Source organism: Mus caroli, chromosome 16, assembly GCF_900094665.2.
Source record: "Mus caroli chromosome 16, CAROLI_EIJ_v1.1, whole genome shotgun sequence".
Taxonomy (NCBI): domain Eukaryota; kingdom Metazoa; phylum Chordata; class Mammalia; order Rodentia; family Muridae; genus Mus; species Mus caroli.
The window spans coordinates 14256169-14268842 of record NC_034585.1 but is presented as its reverse complement, the minus strand read 5'-3'; the positions used below and the strand labels follow the sequence as shown (position 1 = coordinate 14268842).

The 12674-nt window shown below is 43.1% G+C and overlaps 1 protein-coding gene across 3 annotated transcripts in view; it reads right to left on the bottom strand.

The window, feature by feature from the left end:
• Positions 1-12674, bottom strand: part of Klhl22 (kelch like family member 22) — a 35004-nt gene that overhangs the window by 16786 nt on the left and 5544 nt on the right. For all 3 annotated transcript variants that reach the window (XM_021184726.1, XM_021184725.2, XM_029470650.1), the window contains exons 3-4: positions 5530-5695; positions 450-1168 (exon numbers count right to left, since the gene is read on the bottom strand). In XM_021184726.1, coding sequence (XP_021040385.1) covers positions 450-1168; positions 5530-5695 — 885 coding nt within the window. The remainder of the gene's footprint in view (positions 1-449; positions 1169-5529; positions 5696-12674) is intronic.

Genomic DNA, 12674 nt, shown 5'->3' with positions numbered 1-12674 from the left:
AGAAAGAGTGGAGACCAGCACGGAAATTGAAAAAAGATACTGAAGAGGTAGACTGAAGATAGCAGGAGCAGCTGCCCCAGCCCCTTACTGAGTAACAACGCATGCTCCCTGAGCACTGGCAGCCAGAGTGACCTTCTGCAGACAACGAGGCTGTGCTTCAGGGTGACTGAGTTTCTGGATAGCAGGGTCAAAGGGCAAGAAAGCAATTCTGATGCCCTTTTTCTTATTTCACTGTGGTCCACTTTGTCTGGATTCATCTGGACTTCACTACACGACACAGGTATACCCCAGAAAAGCTGTACCATTCATATAAAAGGCATGTGCAGGAACCAGGTCTGTAGTGATGTGCCCTTGATAACGTGTACCCTGAACAGCCCACATAACCCACAATTCCTGCACCATGGAGTTGTCTAACAATAAAGGCAATGATGATAAGTGCCCTTTCGTACCTCCAGCATCGGGACTCAGCTCGAAATCCTTGGACATTATTGTCCCCTCCAATTAAGTACACGAAGTTGTTGAGCACTGCAATGCCCTGATTGGACATTCGGGGCGCCAGAGAGGCAGTGAAGTGTTTCCACTCTCCCAGTAGAGGATTCAGGTACTTGGCCTGGTCACTGAGGATTGTAGACGGTGTGGAGTGAATGCCCCCAAAGCCCACAACACACTGGAAGTCCGAGCGAAGCTCTGTCTGTGGGCCCTGAAGGCTGGGCTGCAGGATCTCATTCCGGTGGTACATAAGAGCACTGGCCACTGTGTCCCTCAGTGGGCTAGGACCAAGCTTGTCATGCAGCCGCTGAAGGACCTCAGCTTCCATCAGGGGAAAACGCACAGTCTCTAGGAGCTTGGGGGGCTCATGCAGTGAGATCTGGTCAGCCTGCACCTGCTCTAGGGAGTAATGGTAGAGCAGGGCCCCTTCATACACTTCAGTCTCACAGGAAACCTCCAGACGATTGCTGCTGAGGAGAGAGTAGACCTTCTCCAAGGGAAGCTGGCGGTACTTGTCAGTTCTTGAGAAGGCCACAAAGTTTTTGAGGATGTAGGTATCTAGCTGTTGGGTCAGATGGTTCAAGTCAAAGAGGTCTGCCAGCCGGTAGACATCAAGGATATTCTCCTCATCTACCCATGACATGAGGAAATCACAGCAGAAGTGGATAATTTCTGGTATCTGTAAAAAGAAGGATACCCACTCAAGTCTGAGCTGGAGGACTGCATCTGAGTATTAAAGACAGGATGACAGCAGAAGTAAGGCATACAGAGCTGGCTGTCCCTGTAGCTGGCTTTCTGGGACTGGGAGAAGCAAAGTGGAATCTTTCCTCAACCGACCCCAACCTCTTCTGACGGAAAACTGAAACTTTCTGCAGGCTTAGTTTAAAACTTGCTGTGGTAACACAGGGCATGTTCCTTACCCTTCAGAGCCTCCATCCCCACTTACAAACAAGGGTAAAGTAGTAACAAACAGCCTGACGACAAGCACAAACACCACTCGGCACACAGGATTTCTGACATACATCACCTACTTTTAGGTTAAAAGTCTGAGTGCAAAGGAAGCAGGAGCTGCCACAGACTAGAAGGAACCTGTGGCCACTCCCTGCCACTGGCACACTAGAAGAGCCAAGGTCCTGTGACCAATAGTATACCTGGCTCTTTTCTTCTGTTAAAATTCTCTGAACAAGCACATCAGCTGGAACTGCAGAGCAGGCCCCGCCACTGCCACCACACACAGAACTGTCAGCAAGGTATCTCCGGACATTCACCAGCACCAATGCCAAGACCCAGAGTCAGAATTCTTGAAAAGCTGTGAAACTATCCTGGGGCTTCAGCCTGAGCTGAGAAACCCACTCTACTCCTCGGTACAAGATTCCCAGGTGGCAGAATTACCTGTCCCTAGCAGCACAGCACTGGAAGGAGGGAAGGCAGGCCATAGAGGACTGAGGAAGGAGGAAGCTAAGAATCAGGCAACAGAGCCCTGAAGGCTCTTCAAAGACACCTCAGACTTGACAGGCAAAGCAGGACAAAACAAAGACAAAAGGAAAGCTTCCTGCATAGCAAACTAGGTACAGCTAAAGTCTTTTAGTTTTAAATAAGATCTTACTAAGTAGTTCAGGCTGGCTTCAAACTCACAGTAGCTTGTCTCAGCCTCCCAAGTGCTGAGATTAAACACACCACTACTTCTAATATAGTTTTTAGGAAAACAAGATTTTGGATTCTCACCAAAAATAGAAATACAGGTGGTGGCTCTCTTTACAGGTTCTACTTTGGAGGTAAAACTGCCTACACATTATATATATATATTTTTTTTTTTTTGTTTGAGATAAAGTCTTGCTATGTAGAGTTCAAGCTGTCCTCAAACCCACTGTATGTATCAACCTAGCCCCAGATTATGCAGACGATTTCTCCTGCCTCCAAGTATCCATTACCACACCAGTTTTTGTTGTTGTTTTTGATTTTTTGTAGTTCTGTCTGTCCTGAAACTTATTCTGCAGACTGAGTTCATAGATCCCGCCTGTCTCTGCCTCCCAAGTGCTAAGATTAAAGGTGTATTCCTCCATACCCAGCTTTACCACATCCATTTATACAGGACTGTATAACAACTATTTCTGTAACACTTAACTGATTTGGTATTATAGCAATCTTGAGATGATCTAAGGCATACAAGAAGCATGTAGGTAAGTTACACACCAACTGATACTCCACTTTACGAAGGCCTATAGACCTTTGGACTCTGATATCCACAGTAAGCCCTAGAACCAGTTCTCTAAGGGAACCACAAGATAACTATCTGATTCAACTAGTATCACCAACAAATTAACAACTATACACAGAGAAATTCTGCTATTATTTGAAGTCTATTGACATATGTTTAGAATTAAAAAAAAAAAAAAGACAACTCATACTAACTTGCCAGATAATATAATACAGGCTGAATAGATACCTACAAACAAGCAGAGAAATGCATACCCGATTTTTGGATTCTCCAGGTTCTCTGTGGTGCCTGGACATATTCATTTGCCATTGTTTAATTCCCTAGCCAGCTCTTCTAGTCCTCCATTTTCCCTAAAATACTACTTCCAAATAAAGGGCCTGAGCTTTGAAGACAAGGCAGAATGTGAGAGTCAATGGCCTTGACTGGGAATGAGCAGTGCCACCCTAGAAATAACCCATGCCCTTGCACCAAGATCCCTTGCAGTGAGGAATCCCAAACAGACACAGCTGAGGGTCATCTAGTATAGGATCCCCAACCAGACACACTCAGAATGGAACATACTTTCCTAGAGCAAGCCGAAAAGGCTGATTCTGCTAGGATTCAGATCCATGTCTCTAGGGTCTATTGCAGGATGTAGCAAAGGGGGCAAACCACCAGCTGCAGTGGTCAAACTTGATTAGCAGATTCCACCAAGTTCTACCAACTAAAACTTGATACACAGCAATATTGCACATGTTCAGACTGTTACAGAAATGCCCTCGCTCCCCTCCCCTCCTTCCTGATCAGCCTATCATTGCAATTGATGGTAGGGGGCCATCCTCCCTCACCATGCTGGTTTGATATTAGCTTATTATCCAATGGGACCCAGCCTCACCTTCCCACTCACAGGCCTTCTGTGGGACTGAGTACAGTGTCCTCCCCTGAAGAAGCAGTTGGGATCCTGCTGAATTCTCTAACCTCTTTGCTGAATTCAGGTGGGGAGATTGGAGTTTCTTCATTAGCCGCTCTCTACCCCTTCAGCTCTAGAGTAGCTGAGCCTATGCACTAGGCAGCTTCCTGGGGCTACCTCCCCTGCCCTGCTGCTCCCATAGACCTCCTGGCTCTTTAGTTGGAGGGAACCACCAGGGTTCTTCTTTCTCCTTGTCTTTCCTACTCCTTACAGCTGCTTTCCCTAAAAGTTAGTTTTTAGTTTTGAACTTTTTATTTAAGGGGAAAAAAATGAAAGAAACCTCTAAGTAAAGTATATATTTTATATATTAAAAAAATTTTTTTGAAGATTTTATTTGTATGAGTGTCTGCCTGCAAGAGAACCTAGGTTCAGTTCCCAGGACCCACATGGGCTCACAACCACATGGGTTGCCAACTCTAGGCAATCTATCTGATGCCTTTTCCTGATATCTTTAGGAACGAGGCACACACGTGGTACAGGCAAAACACTCATACACATAAAATAAACCTAAAAAACCTTTTTTATTTGGTTTTAAAAAGATTAGTTACTGTTCTTACAAAGGACTTGGGCTTGGCTTTTACCACCCACATGGAAGCTAACAACATTTGCAACCCCAGTTCCAGAATCATATTCTTCTTGTCTCTGCCACAACCAGACATGCATGTTCACATACACACATACAAGCAAAGCATAAAACATACAAAAGATAAAAATAAAGAAGAGAGAAAAGGGACCATGCACTATGGTATGTGTGTATGGTACCAGGTACTCAGCTGGCTGAGGCCAGATTGTGAATGTAAGGCCTGTGTATAATACTTTAAGACTGTTTATAAAAATAAAATAAGAGAGAAGAGTGGACAAACACAGCTGATGGGCAGGAAAAGTTTGTGTGTACTGCAGGAAATGGGATTTTCAAAGTCACTAGACATCACAGAACATAGGCCATCACAAACACGATCCTCCAGTTGGACAGCTTGTGGTTTTGTTTTGTTTTGTTTTTTTCCATACAGGAAAACCAGGCCAGAGGAAGGAAGCAGCAAAGAAGGAAAGGACAAGCTAGGAATGTTTGTTTATGCCTGCAATCCCAGCACTCTGGAGGCTGAGGCAGGACTGCCATGAGATTAGGCATCCTAAGCTACATATACTCTAGGCCAGACTGGGCAATCGTGAGCTTATCTCAAAAACGGAAAGAAAAGATGGGGCTAGAGAGGTGGCTCAGGGATAACACCGCCGGCTGCTGCAGAAGACTCTGGGTTTGGTTCCCAACCACTACCCAGCAGATCATAACCATCTGTAACTCCTGTTTCAGGGCCCGGCATCTTCTTCTGGCCTCCACAGGCACTATACGCATGTGACACATGGACAGACATATAGGCAAAACACCCCTACACGTAAAATAAAATAAATAAAATAAATAAAAAAAAGAATCTTAAACCAGGGGGTGGGGATGATGAGATGGTTGCACAGTTAAAAGTACATGTTACTCCTGAAGAAGACCTACTTCAAACCCCAGCACCCACATGGTGACTCACAACCATCCCTATCTCTAGTACTATCAGACCCGATGCCCTCTTTTGATATGGCACACATACATACATACATGCAGGCAAAAGACTTATACACATAAATAAACAAATCATTTTTTTAATCAGAAAAGAGTCAAGAGCAGAAGAAGGGGGCGAGCCAGGGAATTTGGGGTCACTCTGCTTTAGTTCCCAAGGCTCAACAGCAAGGTGCCCTACCCTGTTCCATAATGTTCCTCATTACTTGGCATTCCTGCCCTCTTCACCTACCTCATACCAGCAGTCATCACAGGTGTCTGGGGAAGCCCCCCATAGGTCTCAGGCTTCTTGATCAACAAAGCAACTCTCACCTGAAGTTGGCAGGCAGCAACCAGGGTCTCCTGCACATTGCTCAGGCTGAGCTCTAGTTCAGAAGTGTATATAAAGTGCAGGATTTGGCACATGGCATTGTAAGACACACCGTGGATCAAGACCTCTTCCTGCTCCATCTCCTTTAATCCCCCAGCAAACATTCCTCTGTAAGGCAAAGAGACAAGGCACTAAGAGTTACTCAGTCCAGAACTTGAATGTGAGCCACAAGAAACATTCAGAAGGAACCAAGAGTCAGTGGTGGGGTTGCATGTGGGAACATTGATTGCTCTGTGCTCTGAATCAACAGTCTGAAAGGCGGAATGAGTCTATGGCAGGAGCCTGATCAAGCTGGGCATTCCTCCTGGAAATCACTTGGCTCCCTTCCCACGGTCCCAGGAACCCTATACTCACTTTCTGGGAGCAGGCCAGCACCTAGTTTGCATGTTGCATCATCTACTGGTACTGTTCTCAGGTCAGACAGCAATAATTAAAGTTCATTCCCAACAACTGCACAGTGGCTCACAATCATCTATAGTGTAATCTAATGCCCTCTTCTGGCATGCAGGTGTACATGCGGATAGAGCACTCATACATTAAGAACAAACAAACAATAAATGAATTATGTACACTTAAGACCAGATTATTTGAAACCTTGAGTTTACCAGCTAAAGGCTTGCTGACAGACTGATTCTAGGAGGACATAAGGCCCTATGCTGGGCAAAGCAGTTAGGCAGATAAAGAGAACTTCAATAGGAACTGGTTTAAACAAAACAGTTGAGGGTCCTGCCATGTCACATTAAGATACTCAAGTAGAGACACTGATCAGGTATTACAAGGTAAGAGGCAAATGACCAAGACCAAACATGTTTTTATTACTGTACGCTATAAGTTCTGAGTCTACTTACAGGTTTAAAAATCTACTAAAACCCCACCACCCCTGAGCCCCTAAACCCACCAATCCCCGAGCACAATGTTCCACCAATCCCCAGGCTTTGCTTGAAATAACACCAGTCCTCACCCTAGAAACTTCTCATCCCTCAAACACTATATAAACCTGTCTTCTGCTCAGTTCCCTGCTGCTTCTCCCCTTAGCAGAGGCAGCCACCATTTTGTGTCTCTTTCAATGAATCTCTTGTGAGGTTTGTTGAACAGCGTGACTTTGTGGTGTGACTTGGTTCAGGACTGTCAGGATACTTTTCCATTCAGAGCCTTGACACTTAGAATTACTATCACCATCATTATATTGTTTTGTGTTGCTAGAGTAGGACAGAAGTTTCCTACTACTGAGCTACACCTCCAGCCCTAAAATGGAAGACTAAATATCTCAACCAGCATTTTTGAGAACTACTTTGACCTTTCACCTATATTTTAACAATGTAACAAACAGACTTAAAGCTACAGACTTAAAGATTTAAGACCTGATATTACACTGCTACAATGTGTTTCCAACTAGAAACAGTCAAAGACAGAAGTTTGAGATTGCCTGGGTGTGGTGGTGCACACGTTTAATCTCAGCACTTGGCAGAAGAGGCATATGGTTCTCTCAATTGGAAGCAGCCTAGTCTCCAATTCAGAGCTACAATTCAGCCAGGGCTACAAAGAGAAACCCTGTCTTAGAAAAACAAACAGAACAAAACCCAAAACTGAGAAGCTGAGATGGCAATGATATATTTTTTTAAAGGTATCTTTTGCACATTAGTGGTGGTAGAGGAGTCAGGGCACATCTTTAGTCCCAGGACTTGGAAGGCAGAGGCAGGAGGATCTCTGAGTTTGAAGCCGGCCTGGTCCAAGATTAATGACATCCAGACAACGAAACCCTGTCTCTTAAGGAAAAACTGCAACAAAAACAAACAAAAAAGGTATCTTCAGGTCCTGCGGTGGTGGTGTGCGCCTTTAATTCCAGCACTTGGGAGGCAGAGGCAGGCAGATTTCTGAGTTCAAGGTCAGCCTGGTCTACAGAGTGAGTTCCAGGACAGCCATGGCTACACGGAGAAACAGTCTCAAAAAACTTAAAAAAAAAAAAAAAAAGTATCTTCTGCTGGTGGGTAGTCTGAAATATTTATTAATATTGTTTTGTGGCCCTTGGGTTATTATAATCATGTGACAATAAAGTCTGAATTTTTTTTTTTTTTTTTTTTTTTTAAGATCTGAGCCAAGTATGGCAGTGCATACCTTCCATCCCAGTACTTGGGAGGCAGTCTAGTCTACATTCCACTTATAGGCTGGGCAAATGACTCAGTGAGACCCAGTTCCCCAAAATTAACTAGTTAATTAATTAATTAATTAATTAATTAAAATCTATAAAAGTTGTGCTGAAATCTCTCTAGCACTTGTCTTCTAACCTAAGGCTGGCTTGTACTTCCAAACCCACAAGGTAATCTTAGGGGCAGGAGAACTCTGCATTTTACTTTGCTTTTATTCAGACACATCTGTGCAAGCTTAGCTTTTTCAAATCCTACTTTTAATGTGGGTTCTGAAATGCTTTAACCTCCCTTCTACCCCATCACCCACCAGAACTAGTGGAAAAGAAAGATTATTAGGATATGGGGGAAGTGAACCTGTTTAGAAATTGTTCTTTGGAGCAAATCAGTCTGCTTTGTCAGGAAATCAGTTCAGCTAACAGGATTTAGCAGCAGCAGCTCGATCCACTCACAAATACTTCACGAATATACCAGCAGTCCAGCTCAGTAGAGTCAGGATAGCCAACATGAATCAGCAGCAGTAGCATGACCTAGCAGAAACAGCTAGGCTGCCAAATTGGCACCAGTCAGCAGAAGCAACCAGGACCAATAGGGACACCAGGAGAAGTTCTCTTCTGTGCCTCTCTCAATGAAGCAAGATTAGCAAAAATGAGTTGCAAAGCCAGCTATGCAAGCCAGCCTCCATCACTGTCTGTTGAGTCCCATTTATATACCCTCCAAATACCACATGTCCTTCTGGGTCTTGCCTCAGCACGTGAGTCTGCATCAGCTGACATCTCTCTGCCAACTGGCCCGAGTCTGAGGAAGCCACCAGAACACTACAAGAAGTTTTGTGGTGTGTTTTTCTCTGTGAAGTCACTGCAAATGGAGCTCAGCTACAAAATGTAAGGTGAACCAATACATGTGTATAGCTATCGAAGAGAAGAATCCCTCTTCACATGTCCTTTCACCTGCTTGCTTTAGCAAATCATCCTTTCACCTGTGTGTGCTTCAGGAAAACACCCTTTCATATGTTTGCGCCAGCAAAACACCATCTGACAGAACTGAGTTTCCAAAGAAACCATAAGTTTCCACTTCACATCTGGGAAATCAATTCTTACATATCACTGTCTAGCAAAGTGGTTCCTTCCTAATGTTACGTGTGACCCTTTAATACAGTTCCTTGTGTTGTGGTAACCTGCAACCATAAAATTATTTTCATTGCTACTTTATACTGTAATTTTGCTACTATTTGCAATCATAATGTAAGTGTCAGATATGCAGGGTGGTCTTAGGTGGTCCCTATAAAAGGGTTGTTTGACTCCAAGGAGTTTGGGACCCACAGGTTGAGAATGGTCTAGCAGGATAGACCCAGTCTTTCCAGGAGGGAGGGAATCTTGCTCTTGCAAGATTCTCCACTGCCCCTCCCCCAGCTTTTAGAAGCAGTAAACACGGGCTTCCCAAGGAGATTCTGACAGATTGACCTTTAAGAGAGGATGCTGTTGGACTACTGGAGCAGCCTGAAAAGTTGTTCAGAGTCCAGAACTACAGCTTTGGGAGCAATCACCCATGCTAGGGTGGGCTTTTCAGTGATACAGCAGCATTTGAGTCACCTTCACTCTTGTAAAGTCTGCCAAATGTCCTTAAGTCCATTTACGTTTAATTCACACAAAGGATATGGCTCCATTCCTATGTTACACTGTATCTGACAGGTTTAATTTCCACAAATGTGGATGCTGGGCCCAAAAGTTAACATACATCCCAACTGAATAGTCCCATCCACCTGATCTTCTTACATCACCCTCATACTGGAGTCAGGAGCCTTGCCCCCAACACCATCCACAAGTATACTAAGAGCTAGGAAATACTTGCTCTAACTCTACCACCAGGAGAAGAAATGTTTTTATAAATGGAATAGAAAAATCTTATCACATTGATAAAGCCATTCCAATAGTCATTTTTTTGTTGTTGTTGTTTTTTTTTTTTTTTTTTTTTGGTTTTTTCTAGACAGGGTTTCTCTGTGTAGCCCTGGCTGTCCTGGAACTCACTTTGTAGACCAGGCTGGCCTCGAACTCAGAAATCCGCCTGCCTCTGCCTCCCGAGTGCTGGGATTAAAGGCGTGCGCCACCACGCCCGGCACCAATAGTCATTTTGAACCTAGAATTATGCTACTTTTCTACTATAAACTCTTACCTGAGAAGAGACAGGTCCTTTCAGAGATGAGTTAAACTTTCTCCCAGCCTTTAATGAAGATCTGAACATGCAGAAATTTGGCAGATTTTTGTTTTGTTTTGTTGGTTGGCCTTTGTTTTGTTTTAGTCAAGATCTCTTTATGTAGCTCTGGCAATGCTGGAATTCACTCTGTAAACCAAACCATGCTGTCCTTGAAGTCACAGAGATCTGCCTGCCTCTGCCTCCTGAGTGCTGTGTTTAAAGGCGTGTACCACTATGCTTGGCTGTGAAAATTTGTCGGGGGTTTTTTGTTTTGTTTTGTTTTGTTTGTGTATGCCAACTTAAACTATATAGTCCAGGTAAATGCTGGGACTACAAGTTGTGCAGTACCATGTCTAGCTGTCTAAATGTAATCAAATGTATCAATTTCAATTCTTGTCTCAGTATTTAGTGTCAAACTTAGAATGACTTTTTCCTTCTGAGTTTATATTAGAAAATACTTCTCTGTATTTGCCTCTAGTTTGCTATTTAATGTTAAAAACCTCAGGTTTGAAGGCTAAAGAGATGATGTAGTGGGTAGTGAGCTTGCTACATTACACTGGCTTCAAAACACCTGTCATCCCAGCAATACAAAACAGAGCCAGAAGAACCCCTGAGACTCACTGGTCAGGTAGTTTGACCTGCCAGTGAGTTTTAGGTTCAGTTAAGAGACTATTTCAAAAATGGAAATAAGATAAAGAGCAATGAAAAAAATGGCCATGGGCCTCTCTACATGGGTGGTAGACTAACATACATGGGTGGTAGACCAACACACACTAACACACTAACACACACACACACACACACACTATATCAGTCTGGTGGTGTAGCCTCTAACAGAGCACCTGTCTAGCATGTGCCAAGACGGCTGGGTATGATTTTTAGCACTGCAACACAAAAACTGTTCATCATTTGGCATTAATGATTGTATGAGGTACAGAGCAAGGGTCTAACATTGTTCTTCCAGTGGCAATGGTGATATCTATTGCCCCTCCCATATCAAATTTGATATGATTTACCATATCATTTTTGTCACATGCAGAGTTCCTGGTACACTTATGATGTTTCTAAATCTGGCTTTTTCTATGTTTCCATCTCTTTCACCAACACAAAGTTTCAAATCTTGCACATTCTTATTACAGCAAACATAGGGCAGGCCTATTACTTGCATTACTGTTGTTGTCTACAATTTCTTTACCATTGCTTGCTTTTTTTTATTACATATTTTCCTCAATTACATTTCCAATGCTATCCCAAAAGTCCCCCACACCCTCCCCGCATTGCTTGCTTTTTTATTTCCAAGTTTACAACCAGTTTGTGCAATTTACCGCCAAATCATCTCGCATGGATGCTACGGTGTATCACAGTGTGTCCCACAGTACACCCTTTTGCCCACACATCTTCCAATAAAGCTTCCTGGAAATATAGTAAACATTCAGATTAATACAGAGAGAACTAGCTCTTTGCAAGGAACACAATGACCTTCTTTATGTCTAGCTCTGCTTGGGTTCTCTTTAGAGGCCTGGCAAGCTTCCAGAGTCCTACAGACTAAGCATGAGTTAAACTTATTTCTAGATACTCCACATTTAGCCAGCCTTTTTCCATCTCTCTTTGCATCTTGAACTCTGGACTTTCCAGGGCTGCTGCTATTCAGCCTTCCCTTGTTGACTTCTCTGCCCAGACCTCCAAGGTGCTGGTAAGAGCATAACTCACTGGTTCCCCAGAGTGAAGTTTGGTGGAATTATGCTCTGATTTGCTGTTGGGACCTTAGGAGGAGGGGTGCACATTGTTCACATCTTCTGGAAGGAATTTTTAGGAACAGGAGTTATAAGGCAGATAGTAGTTAATCAGGGGAAGGTGTAGATCATGTAGATGTGTGAATAATCTCTATGCAGTCATAATTTTCTAGCTTTGGGCCTTAGCTTTCAGAGGTTATCAGAGGAGTGAATGTGGCTTGTGCAAACTTCTTAAATGGCCTTATAACTGGGTGAGAGTAAAGTGTCATAACATCTTGAAAGCAGGTATGTGTGTAAAAGCAAGGTAGCAAAATGTTGGCAATTACTATATTCATTACACACTAACTTTTGACCACCTGTGGGTTTTAAATCCACAATAAGAAAAATTTCACCAAATATTGCATTTGCAGTTGAATACTCATTTATAAAACACAACATTGTAAAGTAAGCCAGTCATAATCCAGTTTTGAAAATGACAACATGGCCAACAGAGAGACAAACTGAAAGATAAAATCTTAAAACCTCTTCTGTGCCAGGCTGGTTGATGGAGCCTCTACAGCAGACTGTGGGAGAGACTAGGTAAGAGAAGACCCAGCCACCTTCAGTGCCAGTACCCCAACATGGTAAAGTCAGGACTAACTGTTATTAGCCCTATAGAAACAGTTACAGAAAAGAACCTTTCCTCCTTGAGAGAGGGTAAGACATTTTCCTAAGTAACATAGCCACTGGAAAGGTACTCTACTCACTAAATAAATCTCTCATTCAACTTTCCTATTAAAGACTCTAATATATTTAGTGGATCACCAAAAAAAAAAAAAAAAAAAAAAACCTAAAAAAACCAAAAAAAAAAAAAAAAAAATAACATATACTAAAACCAAAAGAAACATGGAAGGAGAGTCAGCAGGAATCAAGAAAGGAGTCATTGGGAGTGTAAAAAAGAGTATTAAGGTAAATATGATCAAAACACATTATATGCATGTATCAGAATGCCCTAATGAAACCCATTATCACATATAG